Source organism: Eumetopias jubatus, unplaced genomic scaffold (assembly GCF_037043125.1).
Source record: "Eumetopias jubatus isolate StellerSeaLion01/CBP00866 unplaced genomic scaffold, mEumJub1_p1.0 scaffold_3, whole genome shotgun sequence".
NCBI classification, from domain to species: domain Eukaryota; kingdom Metazoa; phylum Chordata; class Mammalia; order Carnivora; family Otariidae; genus Eumetopias; species Eumetopias jubatus.
The window spans coordinates 165,447,845-165,472,047 of NW_028274809.1; the positions used below are offsets into that span (position 1 = coordinate 165,447,845).

The following is a 24,203-nucleotide window of genomic DNA, read 5'->3' on the forward strand; positions in this document are numbered from 1 at the left end:
ACACACAATGAATTAAGCTCTCAAACACAGCACCATAAGAAGAGGCACTTAGTGAATGCGTTCTGATGATGATGACAAGCTTAAATTAGAAACTCATTTGACTTCTCTTCCCCATCCCTTCCATACTGTATCACTACATTTCAAGGTCTTTCATCAGTCCTGTGGCTCTCTAATATCCTCATTATGGACTGGCTGGTTCCTCAACTATCAGAGGTATTTTCTTTTCTTTTTTTTTTTTAAACCATCAGAAGTATTTTCGGTTTAGGTGGGTCAAGATTACAAAGCGCAAAGTTCTGCCCATTCATTGCACCTAGGACTTCACATAACTATTTTGCATTTGCAATACTGATTGCGTAACGATACTGATCTCATAATGGTTTCAAAACTTACCTAGTCCTGGAAACATCAGAAAACAAGTCCATTTCAATCATGTTGTGTAGTCTGAATCTTTTGTACTCCTGTATTTGATTTATAGTATGTTATTTTGTACCTCACATTCAAATTTTGCTTCCACGTTTTTTAATTCATTTGTGCCCCCGTTTATTGCCTAGTACTACCTAATACCACCACTAGGCATCCAAAATGGGCTTGTTAAATATCCCAAATAATTCTGAGGTCTCAGTGTAGCTTTGGGTATTGAATTTAACATGTGACCTTTAAAAGAGCAAAGAAAAACTGTGTTTTATGTACTTTCCTTTCACATACACCACCTACACCACTTTTACAAGCCCAGAATAATGTTTTCATACAGATCCTCATCTTCAAAGAACCATTTATTGCCAAAAATTTAAATGAAGTTTAATAACTATAAAAGAGACCACGTAGACCTTAATGATAGCTCAAGAAGACGAAGGGAAGTTAAAGGGGACATAGTAGATTAATAAATACTGTAACTTTCCAGCTGTCTTTCCTTCTTATATCCTCTTCTTGGACAAACCAACCGGCTAATGTTGGCCTTCAATACCCAAAGAAACTACACACTTCCCCTAAACTTGTAACAAACTCAGTGTAATTCTATCCATAGTTTCTTTTTTCTCTGAAAGCACTAAGTTCCCTTCTTTCATTACGGCCTTTCCTGAGCTCAAACATTTATTTTATAGGCAGGTATGTGAAGACGACTTAGTATTTACACTAAGTTGCACACTTCTATGCTACTCAGCTTTACTGAGGATCCGGGGGCAGTATGTGGTGGTAGTTCTTTAAGGAGCTCATTAATGTTTTCAAGGAGGCAGGACTCAATAATTCAACACAGTAACAATATTTTAAGTGAATGCAGACAGGTTAAATGGGAGGCTGTGGACATGGATACCACAAAACCAACTCCATTCAGCAAAGCAGGACTCCGCTGCGGAGGACTCCCGCTGTGGATAAACTTGAAATGAAAGCCAAAGCCTGGTCCCTCTGGCCAACAAAACTCTACAGCACTTGATTATAACAACTTCTCATACTGACGGCATGGATCTCATCTCTTTTCCTAGACTGAAAAAGCCTAGAGGTTGCCTTTTCCACCTATGCTTTATCTTCTTGGGTGAAAGGAAGAATAATTGAAAAAAATGAACCCACTTCATAAGCTACAATACTTTCTTACATGGAGTATTCCAAAGCAGCTACTCAAAGCTTCCTTGGAATTAGTCATTCAGTCTTTACTTACAATATTAAAAATCAGAGAATGGTAGTATTAGAAAAGATATGTTCCAAACCTTCCATTTTATAGGTAGAGAATTGAATACGTTTGTTTTTATGCATATAGGGCATAAGCTTAAGAAAAAATTAAGGCAAACCACAAAGAAGAAATAGAAACACATCCTTTAAACTGATGTCACTCTTCTACAAGAAGATGCAAACTCATACAAAAGCACTACAGTCTTCAATTATGGTCACAAATGGAATGACCTGGTATTTCTTGGCAGCTAATGACATTTAAGGAAAAAAGTTCTACTGCTTATAAATGCTCATCCAGAGATTTTTGTCCTTCCCCAAAAATCTTCTAATGAGTGAAGATAATATGGCTATTTTACTTTTGAAGGTACTTAAAATACAGAATTTTAAAAACTACAGAATTTTAAAAATAACCACAACTTACTTCCTTTAACTTATCCACATCATCTTTTACTTTTTCATAGATTTCATTAGCTGTTCTAAGTTTTTTCTTCCACTCTGCTACAGTTTCTGGGTCAATTTTATTTGGATTATCTGCAACTGGATGCTTGTCTTCATTCTGGTTGCCTTGCATCAAGGTTAAAGGATCCAGAATAGTCTTGATTTGTGACTCTAGGCTAAGATTTTTACTCTTAAGATCTTCTACTTCTTTCTGCAGACAATCTATTTCATCCTGAAAAAGAATTGCATGGCCATTAGATAGATACAGATCCTAAACACGTACATATGCTAAACTGAAGTCAATGTGTTTTTAAATTTTATACTCAAAATTCTGTAGGTACACAGATTCATTATGCATCAGAATAGCTTTGTAGGCAGAAAGTCACATACAGCTGAAATTCTCAAAATGTATTTGACCCTGGTAAAAGCTAGCATTTCCACATTTTAATTCAGTGATAGTTTGTGGTTAAAAAAATAAAAATGTTGGGGCGCCTGGGTGGCTTAGGTGGCTGAGCGTCCGACTCTTGATCTTAGCTCAGCTCTCGATCTCAAGGTCATGAGTTCAAGCCCTGCACTGGGTTCCACACTGGGCATGGAGCCAACTTAAAAAAAAATAAAATAAATAAAATAAAAATAAAAATGTCAAATCTTTGATTTTATTGAAGAAAGCCAGAAAACAAGACAAGTCACGTGAATTCAACAAGGAAGTAGATTCCGCAGAAGAAAATTCTTAGGCATGTTTAATTGCTTTAGTAAGGGGAATTAAAAAAAGACAGTGTTGATCAAGGTCACAACAGTTTTGATGTTTACATTTTTGCTTCTGCATTTGAAGTAGAGTGTAACCCTGTACCATATCCTTCCACTTTCCTTCAGAATACATGTGGTTAATTTTTAGTTTTACTTTAACTTTTCTATATTCTCATTCTTCAATTACCACTGTGACTATTTCAAGTATTAGTTTTCCCCATCTGGAACTGCTGTCTTAAATCCAATTACTAAACATTTGGTCTAGAACTCTTTTTTGTGATACCATTTATTAATCTATAATAGATATTTCATCTTAAACTAAGATTGTTAGAAATTCTGTTGTTAGAAAATAAACTCCAAGTAGTTCAATATGCCAGTGAACTCTTAAAGGATTAATCTGATTAATACCTAAGTATGATAAATATTAATTATGTAAGAATACATTTTAGAGTTAACAGACAGTACTATTTATTATTTTAAATTACAGTACATGTCAAATTCAATTGCATTATTTAAAATAAGAAAGTAAGTTTTTTGTTGGAATTAATACATTAATAAACAAATATGAATTGGAAAACATATATGAACGAACATTTATGCAGTCATTTATTTATGCCCCACTTTATTTCAAAATATTTTTGAGGCAACTGAAACAGTTTCCATGTATATACTTTAACTTAAAAATATTTTGTGTTAAAATAAGAGATTGATAACATCCCCTCTCTTTAGTCAACATAAAATAACAACTGGGTTTAATGGTTACTATTCAAAACCATGCATATTCCAGGGGTGCCTGGGTGGCTCAGTCCCTTAAGCATCTGCCTTCAGCTTGGGTCATGACCCCAAGGTCCTAGGATTGAGCCCTGCATTGGGCTCCCTGCTGAGCAGGGAGCCTGCTTCTCCCTCTCCCACTTCCCCTGCTTATGCGCACTCTCTCTCTATCAAATAAATAAATAAAACATTAAAAAAAAAAATCCAAAACATACATATTCCATTAGCATGAAGCTAATTTGGAAAATTTCCATCACCATATCAAATCGCCTTCACAAGAAAGAAAACTACTGCATGATCTCACTTATATGTGGTATCTAAAAAACCTGGATATATATAAGCAGAGAGTTAAACAGTGGTTACCCAGGGTGGGGAGGTAGGGGAAATGCAGAGGTGGGAGAAAGGAGATGGGTCAATATGTACAATGTTGTAGTTATGTAGGATAAATAAGTCTAGAGCTCTCAATGTACAGCATGATGACTACAGTTAATACTGTACTGAATACTGGAATTTGCTAGCAGAGTAGATTTCAGGTGCTCTCAACACAAAAATAGAAGTACGTGAGGAGATGGCTATGTTAGTTATTAGCTAGCACAATCATTAGTTAGCACAATCATTCACTATGGATATGTATAGCAAAACATCATGTTGTGGGCACATAAATATATAAGATTTTTAAATTTTATTATTTGAGACAGAGACAGAGAAAGAGCTTGAGCACGAGCGGGGAGACCTACATGGGGCTCCATCCCAAGACCCTGGGCCTATGAAGTCAAACACTTAATCAACTGAGCCCCCCAGGTTCCCCAAATATACACAATTTTTATTAAAAATCAAAAACAATAACCTCACTGGTTAACATGCAAAAAAAAGGAAAAAAGGAAAAAAGCATATTTCACACCAAAATCTCTTTGCTGGTAGTTGACATAGGTATATTTATTTTACAAAAACTAATCAGGCACAGAATTATCAGGGAATTTATAGACAAACAAAATGGAATGAAAGTTACAGTCACTATTTACCAGAGCATTCATAATGCCCTGTGGGGGCTGGAAGACTGACTTTCAGAAGAGGGTTTCTTTTCTCTCCCAACTTGAGGAGAAAATACTTACAAAATGATGTGTCTATTGAGGACAAATTTGAAATTAAAAAAGAAAAAAAAATGCTTATATTTGTTCCTGTCTTCTATTTGAAATAGAAAAGGGAAAAAGAAAAAAAAATTATCAAATAAGATATTAAGTAGGCTCCATACCCAACATGGGGCTTGAACTCCTGATCCTGTGGATCAAGCGTCACATACTCTACTGAGCCAGCCAGGAGCCCCTCAAATAAGATTTTTTTTTTTTTTAAAGATTTTAATTATTTATTTGACAGAGTGAGACACAGCAAGAGAGGGAACACAAGCAGGGGAAGCGGCAGAGGGAGAGGGAGAAGCAGGCTTCCCAAGGAGCAGGGAGCCCGATGCGGGGCTCGATCCCAGGGTCCTGGGATCATGACCTGAGCCGAAGGCAGACGCTTAACGACTGAGCCACCCAGACGCCCCCAAGTAAGATATTTTTAAAATAGCATTTAAAATAAGATTTCACTGGATATTTACTCTAAGAAGTCCAGAGACTGAGATAGCTAAGTTTTAGCTTGAATTCAGTGTTGTCCTCATTTTAAATTATAATTATTATTTACCTCATACTCTTTGTGGAGTAACTCAAGTCTAGTTTTCCGAAGGTGCTTCCTGACTGTATGGCTTAACATAGGTTCACTTTCGCTTGTTCCTCCTACAAGGGGGAAAAAAAAAATCTAACTTTTATTCTGATTTAGGCAGTATGAAAACAAAGATAAACGGTTTTCTTATTGTCTTACATAGTTCTCCAGCTTAATTTCTACCCTTTCCCTTATATACACACTTGGGGCTGCCACCTAGGCCTTTTCTCTATCTCAATCTAGAGAAAAGATAAGTATCAAATAACGCCATAATACCTTCAGTAAAATATCATGGGTGTTTACTTACCTGTGTATCTTATTATAATAAACTCAATGAAGGCAAAGGCTGTATTTTGTTAATTATCACATTTGGACTACTGCAAAATTTGAATACCAGCAACTGTTAAGTGGTAATAAAACTAATGATTATATTTATATTTAACCAATTAATATATTATCCATATTATCAATTTAAATTTCACATAAATAATTATCCAATATGTTTATCTATCTATATATACATATGTGTTCATATTATGATATATATATTATTATAACCGAAGTATTCAAACATACCTAGTTACTGGTAACACAAATGAAAAGATTAATGCATCTTTTAACTGAATCTAACAACCCAGTTACAATGGATTATGAATCACAGCATTAACTGTATGCCCGTAACGCAATACAAATACACTCAAAATGAATTCTTTCTGAGAGCTCATCACCTATGCTGTGGTTACTTTCTTTGTACCTCTTAGTATCATGACAGCAAAGGCACTTTACAGATGTTCTTTTTCAGGACATTCTATCCAAATACAAGATGAATGAACTATTTTACTTGACTGAATTTATGAAATATCACTTAGATATGAAGGCAGGAGAAGGTATGTGAAGAGAAGCTGGGGAAAACACATTCAAATTATTTTAATCATCAAAGTTCACACAGAAAAATATTCCTCTACCAGATTTCACCCAGGTATCAAGAAAGAAACCTTGGAATAATCTCTGATTCCTCCTTTGGATTTCTTAGCTCCAAAGTCCTACTAGTTCTCTTCTTTTGTTCTGGTATTTATCTTCCTTTCCATTTGCACTGTAAAAATCTTACTAAGTCCATTTTCCCTAAATTGGGATTATTACAATGACTTCTTACGTTTTCTGAAAAGTGTTTTCTATACGTAGCCAATGATAGATTCACTTTTAATTTTTCCTAAAGCAGAAACAAGTAAAAATCATTTTAATTTCTGCAATCTAAGAATGATAACTTAATGAAGAGAATAAAATCCAAACACTAAAAACGCTCTTTAAATGTTTAATCTTTCAAGGATCTTCTAGTTCAAGTTTTATCTCCCTTTTACCCACACTGGTATCACACTGAATGTTCTTTTTTGTCCTAAAACCAGACTCACATTCCCCCTTAACTGGGCTAGAGCCTCCTACCTGACATACTCACATTGTGTCTCTCCCCTTCAACCCAACTCACATATCATTCCTCAAGCACATTTTGGATCTTGCCACTCCCTTGTTCAAAACCATCGGCTCACTCTACTCTTCTTTTCACCCACAGAGCAAGTCCCTGAATTAGTTTATTATTCAAGATTCTCTGCACTAAAGTCTCAATTTATATTTTCAGTCTTATTTCAGTAGTCAGACCAAACTTAACTACTGATCATTTCTAAAAACATTCTTTGTGTTTTCCTACTTCTAATCCTCAGTTCATGCTATTCTCTCTGCATAAAATGCCCTCCCTAATCTTTACCAGTTGAAATTTTATCCATTCTTAAATCTCTTAAGGCCACGTGCTTTATGAAGCCTTTCTTGATATTCCCAGCTGAACTTCCTTGCCTGAACTCTATGGGCCTCTTTGACCTTTAGCACCTGCTCCTTTAAACCATTAATATCTTGGTTCACATGCATAGCCTCTTACCATAATGTTAGTTCCACAAGGCTCTAAGATTTCTCATAGTGGCTTGTGCCCCTCATGCGTTCATTTACAGATTATACAAATGACCAATCCATCCGTATGACAGTGGCAAAATGACAACCATGAAAATTGTCTATTTTAGTCTTTCTCCAAATATACACTATTTAGAAATTGTTTCAAATCTGTTTTTATGCGTTTATAAAATAGGCCCTTACCAATAATCTCTTTGCAAGGATTTTCAGGCGTGATGGGGACTCTGCAAGCTGGACACTGGCTATTATTCTTCAACCACAAATCGATACAAATTGAACAAAATACATGGTTGTTGATGCATATGACAGGCTGGCGTACCTTTGAAAAAAGAAACACTACTTTTAGTACAGGGCAATAGTCATAACTGGGAGAATCCCAGTAAGTTTAGTTTAGAGCAAACAAATAGTTTCTCTAGAGTAGAGCAGAGTACGTGCTTTAAGAGGAAATTATTCAGGATTTATAAAAACACTGGTTTATAATTTAAACAACAAACAATGCTGACAGAAATACTGACATGCACTAAATATAAAAATCTTTGACTCCATTTATATAAGCACAAATACTAATACTTTACATTTATATAGTCTTATATTTTACAAAGGGCTTTCACATTACTTTCTCTGTGTTTTTGTTTTGTTTTAAATAGTCCTGTTTTGTATTTAACACAGTTAAATATACCTCACAAGGAAACCAAATTGTGAAGAAATTAGGCGGCTCGGTCAGGATTAACTAGGTGTTCTGTGTGTAGCTGTTTTATAAGACAGAAAATAAAAGAAAGAAGTTACTTTAGTTTTCTATCTGATGTTATGTTTGTTTACACATTTAATGTCTATCTCTCCTATTAGAAAGGAAGCTGCATGAGAACAAGAACTTCCCTCATTTCATTCATTCCTAAATCTCTGACGCCTAGAAGACAGCCTAGTACACAGTAGGTACTCAATAAAAACTCACTGGATTAGTAATTGCTATTAAGACAGTATTTAACATTAATTAGGGAACTGCCGGAGGAATAATAACTTAAAATTCTTCAAGTAGCAAAAATTTTAAAATAAAAACCAAAATAACATGGAAATGCTTAGGCTTTCACTTGATTCACAAGGTAATGTTACTGTGGACTCAAAATACTTTATAGCATTTTCAATAGTTTCCTGTTATAATAATAATAAAAATACCATTTTAGAGTCCTTCTACACTCGAGATCAGAAGATTAAGAGAAAACAGAGAAAGTAGAGGGAGAAGAGACAGAACCACCACAAACCACTTTTTTAAAATTTTTCCAGCTTATTTTTTATTATGTTCAGTTAGTCACCATATAGTACATCATTTTTCATGTAGTGTTCAATGATTCATTAGTTGCATATAACACCCAGTGCTCATCACAACACATACCCTCCTTAATACCCATCACCCACCACCTCCTCCCCCAACCCCCTCCCCTCTGAAACCCTCAATTTGTTTCCTCACTGATTTCTCCCCCTTCAGTTTGCCCTCCCTTCCCCTGTGGTCCTCTGTGCTATCCTTATGTTCCACATATGAGTGAAACCATACGATAATTGTCTTTCTCTGCTTGACTTATTTCACTTAGCATCATCGCCTCAGTCCCATCCATGTCGATGTGAATGGTGGGTATTCACCCTTTTTGATGGCTGAGTAATATTCCATTGTATATATGGACCACATCTTCTTTATCCATTCATCTGTTGAAGGGCATCTCGGCTCCTTCCACAGTTTGGCTATTGTGGACATTGCTGCTATGAACGTTGGGGTGCATGTGCTATGTCTGTATCTTTGAAGCAGATACCTAGCAGTGCAATTGCTGGGTCACAAACCACTTTCTGCAGAGAAAACACTTACGCTGCTCTATGTCTGCCTCAGAGAGATAGTGTGTATTCATTAATTTGAAAGGGGTCTCTACCTTAAAGAAATCACAGATGTATGGCGATCCAGACAGGCAGGAAATCATTTTAAGTGTCACTGTAAAGAACTCCTTGGTCTTAGTGTGGCTTTCTAAACACTGAGATGCTCCCTTGATTATGCACATTAACATATGAAAACTAAACAGAAAAGATGATTCAGCATTCATTTAGATTTCCTCTTGGAGAAACGAATTCTAATTCATTCAGTTCAACTTATCTGAATGAATGAATGAATGAATAAGATACGAAGGACAGCTTCTCATACTCTTCTTCCAACGTGCTCCTACCTACAGCAAGGAGTGAATGTTTATCTAGAAGGTATTCCTGGTCAGAGTCTCAAGAGGCAGACAAGTCTAAATTTCCTTTACAGGTCCTGTTTTTTCCTAAAAAGTCATGTAATTCGTCCAAGTTCACCATCATATATTCGTGGGTGTTTTCATCTTCAAAGTCATGAAATGTTTTAAGAACAAAAAATTTCTCAAAACTAAATACCAGAAAGGTACTGCCCAATCTATTCTATAGCTTTCTGCAACACACACACACACACACACACACACCCTAAATTCCTACTATACTCCTAGAAGTATGTGTACCCCTAAATTAAGAAACTCAAGTAAAGAAAGAAAAGTTATGTCCTTGGACTTTAAGAGCAGTGATATAATTTCTTTTTTTTAAGTCATGAACTCATCTAAAATGGATGAAAGCCAATGGTCAAAACATGAAACTGTGCACATTTAAAAAGATTCAAGATGCTCTCCTACTTCTTAGAGGCTTCCCTCATTAGAAGCACATTTAAAGGCAATCAGTACTTTCTATGTAACTGCTTCCACAACAAAGGTTAACTATCTCCCCAATCTAAGAGATGGTTTTGGATAACTCAGTGGTTGATGCTATCACTAACTAAGGTGAGAAAGATGGAGGAAGAGAAGGTCTGAGAATCATTGGCATAAATATGATGGCATTTATTATTTTTTTTTAAGGATTCTATTTATTTGACAGAGAGAGACACAGTGAGAGAGGAAACACAAGCAGGGGCAGTGGGAGAGGGAGAAACAGGCTTCCCGCCGAGCAGGGAGCCCAATGTGGGACTCGATCCCAGGACCCTGGGATCATGACCTGAGCCGACGGCAGATGCTTAATGACTGAGCCACCCAGGCACCCAATATGATGGCATTTAAATCCACAGGACTGGAGGAGATCCCTCCATGGGCAGAGTAGCTTGAGACAAGGCATTCCAGCAAGCAGAGGAAGGAAAAGAAGGAACTGCCAGCAAAGGGACCTAAGAAAGAGGGGCCTGTGCCAGAGGACAGGAGAGTACGGTCTTAAAGAAGCCAAGAAAAGAGATTTTCAAGAGGAAGACAATGGCCAAGCATGTCAAATGATAAGAGAATGAGCTTGGGGTGCCTGGATGGCTCAGTCAACTAAGCGTCAGACTCTTGATTTCAGCTCAGGTCATGACCTCAGGGTTATGAGATCAAGTCCTGTGTTAGGCTCCTCATTGGGCACAAAGCCTAGGAAAGGGAAGGAAAGGGGAGGGGAGGGGAAGGGAGGGGAGGGGAGGAGAGGAGAAGAGAGGAGAGGGGAGAAGAGAGGAAAGGAGAAGAAAAAGAATGAGCCTGATATGGAAAGAGAAATGACTATACGATTAAATTACATGGAAGTCATTGTGATCTGTTACTGACAAGCGCTGCTTCAGTAAATGGTAAGAATGGAAACTTGACTGAAGGTTGAGAAAGACAGGGAAAGGTTAAGTGACAACAGAGAATATAGACAATTCCTTCATGTTTTGCTGTGAAGGAGTGAGCATAAGAATTAAGACCATGGTAAGAGATGCCAATGAGAATGACACAGTAAAGAGGGGATATTAATGACGGAGGAAGAAGAGGAGGGATTAGAGCCACAGGCAGCAAAGTCCCTAAGAAGTCAAGAGGGAATGAAATCCAAAGCACAAAGCAAAGGTTTTGGCTTTTACGGGATTGAGGATCTGTCTTTCATTGTAACAAAAGGGAAGGCCAAGGGTATGAGAACAAATGCAAAGGGGTTAGAAGATCTGTTGATGGAAAAATGAGAGAACTCATGTTCTAACTATTCCAATTGCTTATATTTTAATCATTAAATATGAGGTGAGATTCCCAGCTGAAAGTGAGAAGTGGGTAGGGATATCAACTTGAGAAAACAGAATAAAGCAGTATTTTGAAAAAGGAGAAAGTAAATTTACTAGTAATTTACATATAGCAGGATTGCCAAACATTGCTGAGTTCCTCTTTGAGATCTGTGATTTTTACTATAAACAAAAACCAATTAACACAGGTGTTTATTTTTCTTACCAATTTTTACCTGTTCAGTTTCAGGCAGGAAGCAAATAAGTAGATGGGTTTACCCAGAGTTGGGTTTTTGCCAAGAAGAAAGAGAGAGACAAGGGACTGATGATAATAAATGACCATGGTTAACAAGGGACATGAGTATATGAATGGTAATGATGACAGTGAAAAAGTGATATTCACAGAGTCAACGAATTGGTCTTGATAAGGCTGAAGTAATGCTGGAGAGTAGGTATGATGAAAAGAGGATCAGAGAGATACTTATAGTCAAAATACCAGAGTTGGTACAGCTGCTTTCTTTAATGTTTTTTCCTGGGCCATCTTATCTGGCATAGTTCTATTTTCTCTCTTAATCTCATGTATCACATGATGTTAACATCTTTTCTATGACAACTCCTGAGAATCCTCTTGTAACTGGATTTCAGTAAGTGGCAGAGCTTAGGTTTTGAGAGACAAACCTGGGGCTAACTCCAGCTGGGCCACTTGAGCTGTTTGACCTTGGGTAAGCCCTTTAGTTACAATGATCATCGGTTTCTGTCTCTGAAGATAATGGCTTAACTTAGTATACTTTTCATCCAGGCATTAAGATTTAATAATGTAAAGATACAAACACAGAGGGTTCCAGATAGCAATCCCTCAAAAAAAGAAAAAAAGAGAAAGAAAAGAAAAGGTAACAGTATTACTATATCTGTGCCTCAGAGCCAACTCCATGTAAGGATCTTGTAGCTGCCTCAATTATAACATGTCCAAACCCAAACTTGGCTTCCTCCACACATTTGCTCCTCCTCCTGCACTCCTTCTTATCTAAGGTAATGGCACTACCACCTCGTTACTTGAACTAAAATACTCAGAGCTGTCTGTCTCACCCTTTTCACTTAGCCTCACCATCCAGTTGGTCATCAAATCGTGGTATCATGTATCAAGTCTAAGTGGCCAGAGATTTTAAGATGGACCAATATTTTCTGTACCACTAAGAAAAAAGTATGAAAAATGTGCCAATTACAACTGTAAGATGCCATCACTTGATACAGCCAGGTTTCAAAAAAGTTATAGTATGAAAAATTACATCCTAGAATTGTCAAAATTTGGCAAATCTACCTCAAAATGTTTTTTGCTTTGTTTTACTTTTACCTATCATCTATCCCTTCTTTTCCATCTTCACCTCAATGAGTTCAGGCTCTCATTCTTTTACCCATGGACCTATTGCAATGACCTCCTCCCACCCAAGCTTCCTGGCTTCCAAATATTCACTTCTGTCCACTTATTTTTTTTTAAGATTTTTTACTTATTTGTCAGAGAGAGTGCGTGCACACGCACACGCAAAAGCAGGAGGAAGGGCAGAGGGAGAGGGAGAAGCAAGCTCCCCGCTGAGCAAGGAGCCTGAAGCAGGACCCTGGGATCATGACCTGAGCCGAAGACAGAGGCTTAATTGACTGAGCCAACCCAGGCGCCCCTCTGTCCACCTTTCCTACTGACGCCAGAGCTATCTTTCTAAAATATGGATCAGCAGCTTTCACTGTTCTCCTGCAAAACAGCAATGATTTTTCCCTGTTCACAATTTTTAGCATTCAAAGAACATAATCTGGTTCTTAAACAGCCCTCTCATCTGCTACTTCAATACTGACCTTCTATTTCAATACTTGATATAACCTACACTTCAACCACACAGATCTACTTGATGTTCACCAAATTAATAGGAACAGTGGAAGCTCCCTGTTTATTGTGCTCTCATTTCTTGGCTTGATATAACCTGCTGGTCTCCAGCTTCCCCAATCAAAATAGAGTCGCTTCCACCTTTTAAGATGAAAATCAAATGCTACCTCTCTCTTCTGCAAGGCCTTCATTAATCCTTTTTAAAATTAACTGGGTCTTTCTCTGATTTTCATAAGGGTACTCCTTATGCATTGATTTAATGTTCATTTCTTTCTGTACTGTACTTAGAAAGTGGTTTACATCCTGCTTCCCAATTGGATTTCAGGCTCCTTAGGGTCAGGGGATGGGCATGCTCATCTTTGTATTCACCTACAGCACCTGATATAATGCCTCACACACTCTAAGATTAATAAAACTGAATTCTGATGTATTAAAATGAAAGGCTGAAATAATGTTCCTAAAAGTGTCTCAAGAAGCAAAAGGTCAATGGCCACTAACAAACTGTGTAAAAGCAAAAATTTAAACTTCCCATTTAATATGCCAAACTCTTTAGAAGAACAATCACAGGCAGACTACTTAGCTCTCTCTGCTAAGACCATTGGCAATGCCACCCACAGGAGAATCATTTTCACTGTTTGATACATGGTATTGTCACTGTCATTGTGGTGGAGTTTTAAAGAGTAGACTAATTCACTTCTTTGGAACAAGTACTTATCAGATGATTTCTAAACAATGGTTTAAATTTAGCTTAGGAGAAGCGAAATCTATAAATAAATAACTACTAAAACAAATGACTTCTTATTTATTTGACTGTAACCTACAGGAGCAAAATACAAAGAATCTAGCCCTCCCTCAATTCCTGTACACCCCACTTCCTCTACCCAGATCCTGGTATATACAATACCTAAACACGCACATAATTTTCCTTAATATAATCTTACTGAGATATGGAAATAGTCATAAGTTGCCTGTTATTAGACTTTATATCCAATTTACTCTCAAATGAGATCTGTGGCAATAAAACAGTATTCTTACGAAATAAAAATGCAAGATGACAACAGCAAGTAACGTGTACAATGCCAAACTCATCTGGAGTAAGCATGTCAAAATGATATTCTAGGGTAATACTCCCTGAGGCTGGGAAGGAAGAGGAGAGAGATAAGAGAAAGCAAGGTATAAAAAGTGGGCTCTTATCACTGGAATGGGCCTGAGTGGGGCAGTCCTAGGTGCAGAAAGATTAACCCTAAATCTGTAATTCTACTGCATAGTTTTCATTTCTTTTATTTGAAGATGTTTCAGTTTGGTTTTTTTTTTTTAAGATTTTATTATTTATTTATTTATTTATTTGACAGAGAGAGATATAGCAAGAGAGGGAACACAAGCAGGGGGAGTGGGAGAGGGAGAAGCAGGCTTCCCGCTGAGCAGGGAGCCCAATGCAGGACTACTGATATTTTGGACTGAGGAACTTTTTGTTGTAGGGAGCTTTCCTGTATATTGTAGAATGTTTAGCTAGCAGCATCCCTGGGCTCTACTCACTAGACATAACTAGCACACCCCTGGAGACAATCAGAAACATCTCTAGGCATTGCCAAATATCCCTGGGGGATGAAATCCATCCCACCCCTTTGAGAACCACTGGTCTAGGATATTCACATGAATTTCCCAAATAACCTAATGGCCTTGGTAGTATCAAATTCATTTTCAGCTGTGGAAACTGAGACTCAAGGAAATAATAATACAGGTTATAAGTGGCGGAACCAGTATTTAACCATCATTCAATGTGACTCAGCTGAAATTGAGTGCTCTTTCAACTAAGAAATAGATTTTTCTTCCTTAGGGTAGAGTTAGTAAACAATAGTCTGAGAGTAAGAAATAGAGGGCACATGCCTGAAAGAAGCAAAAGATTAGGATCAAGACTTTGGGATCAGTAGAGGCTACAGAAAAGGGGCACTGATGGAGGTGATGGGAAGGAAAGACAACCAACTAGCCTGGCAATCACACTTAAAAGTCAACTCCTCTGTCTCTTATCACCTTTGCTAGAGACTAGAGCTAATCTTTCTTCAAATAATATTCTATCTTGCACCTATGTCAACATTTTATGGGCTTCATGAGACAAAACCTAGAAAGACTGTGCAAAAGAAGGCTGAGGTATAGAAATGATGCTAATAGCTCCCCTACCATCACCAACTCTGGGAATTTGGAAACTTTTCAAAAATAAAATTTCTGGATTGTTCTTGTTATGTTTCAAGAAATCTTTGGCTCTAGACCAAAATTTCGGTCCTAGAACTTTAAAACTGTGTTATCCTGAGAACTAAGTTGCTTAATGCCTATTGGTCCGGGTCCCCATTTCTATCCAGGTAAATGGAAAGGTAATACATTTTTGCCTCCCCTACCTTAATCCCTACTTGGAATGCTTTCAGGAATCTTATTTGTTTAGTAAGTATGCTAGCTATTACATACCAACCTTAAAATTATTAGGATATATCAACACTTTTTTTTAGTGAATTTTTTATTATGCTCTAAGTATGTTAAAAAAAAAACCCACATTATTATACATTTTTTAAAGTGTCTGCATTCTTTAAACTTAATTTGGAAAAGAGAAAAATGGTAGTCCATATGGCTTTTTTCAAAGCAAATTACTTGTGACAGTTATGTACAAGGCTGGTTCTTAAATCCACTCTTGGGAACTGAGAGGCAGTCAGGACTCAAATGTGGGCTCAGTGTACTGAGGCTGATAACCTGCTAGCCAATCAACAGCCTCTGATGAACACTGATGAATGAATTTAGTCAACCTATAATGAGGACTCAAAGTTGCATAAAGCTTTGTAGCTAGCCTTACCTTGTCAACATTTTTAATCAACAATATGGGTGGAAAGCAAGGCAAGGAGTCCTCCCTGAAAAAAAAAAAAAAAGGATTCTTCCTGTAGTACTCTAAGCTGGAAGCAGTCCACCCTATTACTGGACTCTACAAGAAACAGACACCCCACATCCTAAGGAAGCTGATTTCATCTCAGATTATTTCAGCCAGAGAGCTTGCCCTTACATAAGTACAAATCTTAATATTGTGGAGCTACATAAAGCTTGATTCCCTTCCAAATGAAAAATAGTCTTTAGTTAAAGATTTACTATCATATCCATTCATTCCAACACAATTCCATTCCGCTTATATTCAAACCTCAATTTCAACTCCTTTCCAAATGATTTCAAAATACTCTCACTTATTTATATTTATTTTAAATATTTAAAATATATTTTAAACTGGACTCATACTCAAGTGAGGAATAACTGAATACAATATACTAATGTTAAACAGCATCAGAAGTCTAGTTGCTTGGCATTTCACTTTAGAACCTCCTTCATCCTTTCATAAAACTAAATATGGGCCACATTGGGAGACATGTTACTCATGAAAAAATGCAAAGTCAATAAGGGTATTACATGCAACAATCATTTGATTTCACAGCTTGAATCCTAATTTCGAATTATCCTGAGATAAACTGGTCTGTAGCAATCTGATGCCAGGACCAAAATGTCATTTAACAGATATCCTGAACTAGATCATTCCTATATTTCTGCTTGCTGGCCCACTAGTCCAAGGCAAAGGGAAAAAATTAAGGAGAAACAGGCAAGAAAATATGTTCCATAAAACTCTTCCCACAGGATGTGTACCGACCTTCTTCAAGCCACACAGAGCTCTTGTGATACTGGCAAGGTTGCTAAACGTTACTGCGCAGAGAGAATCCACCTTTAAGACTGGGGTAGAGACAGGCAGAAAATGCAAAATGTCTAAACTGTCCAATTTTAAGAACATTTGTATCGAAAAGACAAAGTATTGACAATGTGCATACTTAGGCTATCTCCACTACTTCTTTACCTTTCCATTCTCTCCCATCCCAATCAGCATCTATATTATCCATTTAGATTTGAGGTCTCTCCTACCCCAACCTTCTCCTTTAAAGTAATATGCATTTTTTTTTTTTTACAGTGACCTTTCAGGGATAATGGCCCCTAATTCTGTTGAACAAGCAAAAGAAAAGGATCTTGCTGATGGTGAGATTTGGAGACAGATAATCTTGCTGATGTTGAGATTTGGGGACAAATAATGAGGTTGGCAAAAGAATGGTTATCTGGGAGAGGGCTAGGCAAAAAGGACCTTAAAGGTAGATCTCAGAGTTGGCCAGAGATGCTGTGTCAGGGAGGTGGAAATAACAATGGGAACCTACTACCCCAGGTTATGCTATCTCCAGTATCCCACAAATACCAGTATGTGGGGAGGGTAAATGGTCCAAGCAGATCAGATTTGCTTTAACTATACAAAAGGCAACAGTTATATGAAACCAGTTAAAACCTCTGGACATCCTGTGGCAATTTCTAGAATAAACTCACTCCATTGGGAAAGCAAATCTTCACCAAGTAAATGCACTGCCTCAGAAAGCCACCGGAAAGAACAGTTACTTGAAAGGTTGGTCTGCTCATAGGAGGGCCTGTCTCAGCACCCACACTAAAGGTAAACATTTATTGAATATTATTCTGTCCCAGGCCTTATGCTAAGCACTACATATGAATTACTTGATTTATCATCCCAAAATGCAAGGAAGGATGTTGCTACTACTACTATTCCCATCTTACAGATAAGGAAACTGCTCTGAAAGAGGTTAAGTAACTTGAATGAGGTCATACAACTAGTAAATGGAAGAAGCTAGAACTCATGCAGTCTGAACACAGAACTCAGGCCTTCAACCACCACACCTTTATGCCTCCATAGTAGAAGAAAAAGATGACAGTTCACAAATCGTTAATCTCTTATTAGCAGATTTCATTTTAGAACACAGCCAACAAATACAGGAAAAAGAGAGAGAGAGGAAGGAAGGGAGGGAGGGAAGGAGACCCCCAAGAGTGTCTGCTCACGTGAGTTTTTAGGAACTAATCTACTGAAGACACAAATGATAACGACAAAGGTTCAAACCAGAGACTATAAGCCTTAGTTTTATGTTAAAAAAAAAAGGGGGGGGGGCAACCAACCTATCTATCTCACAGCACTGGTGAGAAGAGTAAATGAAGTAATTAAATACATACAAAAGCATTCTGTAATCTTCAAAGCACTGTACTCTACTAGAATCATTTCTGTTACACACAGAAAGCATAGGTATGGAAAATCAACCAGGCAGAACACATTTTCAACACAACTGCAAAAGGGCCTATTAACTAAACTAATGGAAACAGATATAAAGCATACAACTAAGACCAAGTGAAAATTATTTCCCAAGATATTTTTATCAGCTCTTAATGCTATTGCTGGGAGCATATTCACTCAGAATTTAACATATACTTGTGGGAACTTCATGTCAGAAACCAAATGTAGAAGAGCAAACACAACATCATCTCCTCCTCCCAGCTATGTAAGTAGGCAGTGTCAGCAAATGCCAGCTCAAATACCACCCTCCATGCAGCCATCCTTGATCTCTCCAGTCAGAATTGATCACGCCATCCCCTATATACTCTCACAGCACATCTGCTATTTCCTTGGCATTTCATTCTGAGGGATATCAAGTTATCAGTTGCTTCCAAGCCTGACTTCCTATTCTGGAACTCAGTAAATTCACACAGAACCCCAACACCTAAGGCAGATGATCGTGTTGGCTGGCACTCAAATGTTTGCTCTCTGAAGTTCGTATGTCTCAATTCTAAATATGCGGCTGTAGTTTCAGTCTGCATTTCAGGGTAAACACAGACACACCACAAACGTAAAAACAATTCAGGGTGGAGAAAAAGCTCATTGTTCATACATAGTATCTTCTTTTCTCGATCTATGCGTTAAAGAAATGCTCTTTTGAAAACCGAATGGGAGGCACAAACGGAAACGAAAGAGCAGACAAATGCTTTAGAACCTTCAAAATCCCGTTTCTAATTCAGAACTACTCTCTCCTAATTTCACAAACACATTAGGTACCTTTTGCAACACAAAGAGAGGGTATTCTATCTCATCGCTGATCCGTTCTTGGAATAAAAGACCATGACTTTCATTTTTAAACATCACTTAAGGGCGGGTACTATTTACTTTTCAAATTTTGAACCCAGAGCAAAGGACACGGCTGGGTTAAGCAAAGGAAAGGAGGTTGGAAATGGAAAAGACTCCCCAACTAGCACTGCAGGCAGGCCCAAGGACAGAAACATTAAACTTGTGTAGGGAACGAAGGAATCTTAGGCAAGGCTCCCAGGAAACGTGCTTCAATGGGCTTCACCACACGCCACACGGGTGGCAAAGGGGCGTAAAATACTGTTGAGATTCCTTTCTGACGAGGCCTCCTTCGACGCCGGAGTCGGCCGGGTGAGGCCGCCGGCGGAGGCAGAACAGCCTGGCCGCCCTCCCTTCAGACCCCAGGACGCTGTCATCCTTCTCCAAAAGGCACACAGATGAACCCAGTAATCACGACGCGCTGCCGTCCCCCAGGACGCGGCCTCCCATTGCCTGAGGAGAACGCGGGTTAGCGTCTGCACCCATCTCGGCGCCTCACGCCCCGTCCCCGCCACATGGAGACCGCCCTCGGCTCCGGAGGACGACTTCATACCCGACCCTGTAACGTAGAAGTGCCCAGAATCACCCATTACCTTCCCCAAGCAAATGTGGCACGTGATGGGCAGAGTGAGCGACAATGTAACGTTCTGCACGGTCTGAGCCATGGCAGCGTTCAGAATCCCGCCAACACGGAAGTCCCGCCGACGGCGGCTCCTCGCCGCGTCTGGGGCCGCGCGAGGCCGGCTACGGCAGCCCGGCAGGGCCACAGCCCGCCGGGAGAGGAAACGAAAACGCGCTTTCGAAACGCGCGGTCACCACGGCTTTTCTTTCCTTCCTTCCTTCCTTCCTCCCTCCCTTCCTTTCCTCCCTTCCTTCCTTTCCTTAAAAAAAAAATTCCCGTGTTGGGGAGCTGCAAGATCCTTGAGAATAAGAAGGAAGGCAGTATACTACAGGCATTGATGGAGGATCCTGAAAGTTTAAATGAAAAAGTGCGGGGCCGAGAGGAAGATGGGGAAGGCGATTTTAAATGCCTTACTCTTTCCCAGAGGGTGGAGGGGGAGTTTTCCGCCTAAAAATTAAACCCTACACAGTCTGCAAACACATGGCGCAGTCAAAACAGGAAGAGAAAAGATGTTATCTATATATTTTAATTTTTCAAAACAACTTTCTGCCGCTCTCAGGTCTTTTTCCATTCTGAAATGATGTAATGTCCCTTAAAAGCAACAGTGATTGTCTTTTGGTCTGTTTCCGAGACAGGTTAACATTTTATCGCAACTTTCCCTGAAGACATTCTTTTAGTTGGCCCTTCTGTGGTTTCTAACAGAGACTTAAGGGTCCGAGCCACGGACTCTGATTTACACCCACCAGTGAGAAAGCTGCAGATAGTGCCAGGCGTCCACATTCCCGGAAAGCACTTGCACAAGCGTTTAAAGCCTTCCTTTCAGGTGCGTGTTGGGTAAGGTATGTATCATTGAGCTGTAGAACTCGGAAGGACAGTGTGTGAGGTTCTAAGTCAGCATTTTCTACCAGTGAAAAAGAAAAACTAGAAGTCCCTACATGAATCTTGAATATAACAGATTTGGAATTTAACAGCAACTAACTTTAAGTGAGAAAGAGCCAATGTAATTAATTTATGCAAACAAATACCATTTGTGAGTAGGGAGTTTTAGAAACAAAACCAATGGAACGACTTTTGGTAATCTTTCGGAAAAAGAGTATGATCACGAGAAGCACGTGGTCAAAGGAAAGGGGTTCTGGACCTGTACCCGTAGGGTAGCATTCCCTGCCCCGACAACTTCCTACTCTACTGGCTTCAGACAATTTATTTGACCTCTCTGCTTCTTAGCTTCAGTTTTGGTAAAGTGCGTGTGCATGTGTGTATTAAATGAGGTCAATGTATGCTTACTATCCTGTTTCAAAGAAACAGACAATAATGGGACTGGACCAGCCAGTAATTCACCTAAAGAAGCCCAAGTCCAGTTCAAAATCGCCTCACAGACAACAGTGAGAATTCTTCCAAACAGCTCAAAACTTCATTTCCTTGGAATTGGAGGCCATCATCTGTTTGGAATTGGAGAATTAGGCAAAATAGTCACATCGCTTGTTTGGTTAATGGCCACTTTTTCAAAATGCCTGGCATAAAGTCACCTGGTTTGGTTATTTTCTGGCTGTTTGAAATAATATTTTTATGCGGTTTGGAGTTCACATGTTTTGCTAATATATCTTTCCTGTCCCTAGATCTCAGACTTCAGAATGAGAAATCTCCAGGTCATTTATTACCCACTGTCATTCAAGTTTCACCTTTTCCTCATCCTGCAGTGTTCTTCCCTACTCTCACCTTGTCCATTCCCTGTTCTCATCTCACTGATACCTAAGATGGTATGTTAGGACCTGTCATTGCCACCCTCTGAGTAGGATGTAGGACTGAGAATGTTCTGCCTCTCACATCCATCCCTGGAAACAGTGCAGCAGGGAGACATGTTGAAGACAATTTTTTAAAAAATTCTTTTCCGTTGTTAATGGAGAAGATTCATTTCTTGTTAATCACCTTGGTGATTGGTGTTAATAGTCACAAAGTGAGTTTAAAAAATTGTAATGTACATTTTAAGTAGAATGTTAAAATCTAGAGTATTCCCAGCCTCTCTTTCCCCATTCACTATCATTGTCACAGCTCCTTCGTGCTGTTGTTGTAGTTTGTCCATATAGTTATTTCTGTGCTGATCACATCGTATTATAGTTGGTTGTTTATGTGTTTGCCCCCACAACAGACCGTTTTTTGAGGTCAGAGATTGCGTCTTGATTTATCTCTAGTATCTGGTACTAGGTGACTATTCCACAAAAGGTAATATTTTCTTTAGCTACAGACTCGGGCTGTTTTAAACATTGTCTTTACTTGTTTTTCACTGCAAAATGGAAGACTGTGTTGCTTTTTTGCTAATTATAAAAATAATAAGGCTTGTCTTAAGAAAATTAAGCCATTTATAAATATATAAAATAATAAGCAAAAGTTCTTCTGTACTTATGCCTCATCTTCCTATCCTGTGTGGTAATCACTATTAAATTCTAAAGCATATCCTTACAAACAGTTTAATTCATATATTTGTGCATAAGCACAAATAGGATCATACCAAAATATACCTGCTTTGTTTACTAATGCTTGTGAATAGGCGTGTGCACACACACACACACACACACGCACATCTAAATAATATTGTTAGCAATATGGGCTGATAAGGACTATCTCTAGGTCCAAACTGATTCCAGACCAATTCCCAGGCATCACTTTTAATAATACAATGGTTTAAGGCCAGGAACTATCCTTTCCCTCTGCTCTAAGAACAGCATTTCTTTTTGTTGACAAATCACGTTCTAAACAGATGTCATTTGGCCAAAATTGTTAAATAATGTTGCTATTACTCTAATAGGAAAACAAAGATTATATGGCTCCTTGACTTTGTGCTTAATCTGTGTCTTGGCTTCTTAGTAGCCTTATGGAGAGTCCTGTGACCTGAGGGGTACCATCAGATATAGCACCTGGAATGGGTTAAACCCCCCTAAATTCTTAGAACTATAAACTTTTAGAACTAGAGGGAATCTTACAGGTTTTTATGCAGGTCTCTCCTTTCACAGATGAAGACGTTGAAGGTAAACCACCAGAAAATGGTAGATTTGGAGCTAAATCCTAGATCTTACTTGGATTCTCTAAGATTGTTGGCCCGTTGCCTTTGTGTAAGTGCAAGATGTATTATTATTAATAAAGGAGTTCGGTAATAAAAAGTCAGTCATAATTGAATTTCTTTGCTAAGAAAACCATCAAATAGCTATGGAACACCTTTTACCCCTTGTTTAAATCAGATTCATTTTTATGATAAATTATTTAAAAGCAAGTTTAAAAAAATATAAAATCTTAAGTGCTATTAAAAATTGATTAGGCATGCATTATTCTCTCATTGACCCAGTTCAGATTGTTTTTTAATTTTTTTGGTCAAAGCTAATAAATTTGAGTAGATGTTTCAGACAGACGTTTTGTAATCATTTGGCCATCAGTCAATTAATCACAACTTCATAAATATTGATTTCAGATTACATTTATCTTTCAATCCTGAAACACAATCTTTTTTGTTGTTGTTTGTGTGTTTTTTTTTAAAGATTTTATTTATTTATTTGACAGAGAGAGACACAGCGAGAGAGGGAGCACAAGCAGGGGGAGTGGGAGAGGGAGAAGCAGGTTTCCCACTGAGCAGGGAGCCTGATGCGGGGCTCGATCCCAGAACCCGAAGATCATGACCTGAGCTGAAGGCAGACGCTTAACGACTGAGCCACCCAGGTGCCCCTGTTGTTGTTTGTTTTAAATTTATACTCCGCCACCTGGATTGTGGTTAACACTGAGGAAACTCATAGAAGTTGGATTTAAAAAAAAATAATCATAGGTGCTGGCCCAGCTACATGGACGTCAAGCATAGAACAGTCTTCTCATAGGCTGGGAATTCTGAGCTAAAATATCTCAGGATGGTGGCATGAAAGATGCTTGTTACTATAGCCGAAGTTTTTCTTACAAGTTTTTTTTTTAAATAGACTACTGGAAGTTAACATGAATTTGTATAATGTATTTCTACTAAAAACATTAAGAAACAACTAACTGCAACAAAGTTCTGTCTCATGGAGCCGTCCTTCCAGTGGGAAAGTTACACTGCATTGGCTTAGAACCAAATCTTGCCCTCTAGAGTAGCAGATGAGGTTTTAATGCTGAATCTACATGTCAAATTTGTATGTAAATCACAATATAAGTGATTGCAAAATGAATGAATGAATGAATGAATGAATGAAGTTATGTATTATTCCACAAGTATTTAAAGTTTTTTTTTTTTTTTAACGTGGCAGGCACTGATCTAAGAGCCTGGTACTCAGCTATGAATCCCTGTCTACTTTTGTTCATTCAACAACCACTTGGCTGACTACCCTTGAGGTGCCAGCCACTGTACTATTTTTTCTTTTCTTTTTTTTTTTTTTTTAAGTATGCTCCA

General features: G+C 38.2%; 1 protein-coding gene across 1 annotated transcript in view; it reads right to left on the reverse strand.

Moving 5' to 3' along the window:
- The window catches only part of OBI1 (ORC ubiquitin ligase 1), a 42,426-nt gene extending 22,539 nt beyond the window's left edge, over nucleotides 1–19,887 (reverse strand). The window contains exons 1-4 of the mRNA XM_028106130.2: nucleotides 19,773–19,887; nucleotides 7,456–7,591; nucleotides 5,299–5,390; nucleotides 2,084–2,332 (exon numbers count right to left, since the gene is read on the reverse strand). Coding sequence (XP_027961931.1) covers nucleotides 2,084–2,332; nucleotides 5,299–5,390; nucleotides 7,456–7,591; nucleotides 19,773–19,844 — 549 coding nt within the window. The 5' untranslated portion in view covers nucleotides 19,845–19,887. The remainder of the gene's footprint in view (nucleotides 1–2,083; nucleotides 2,333–5,298; nucleotides 5,391–7,455; nucleotides 7,592–19,772) is intronic.
- Between the last annotated feature and the right edge of the window lie 4,316 nt (nucleotides 19,888–24,203).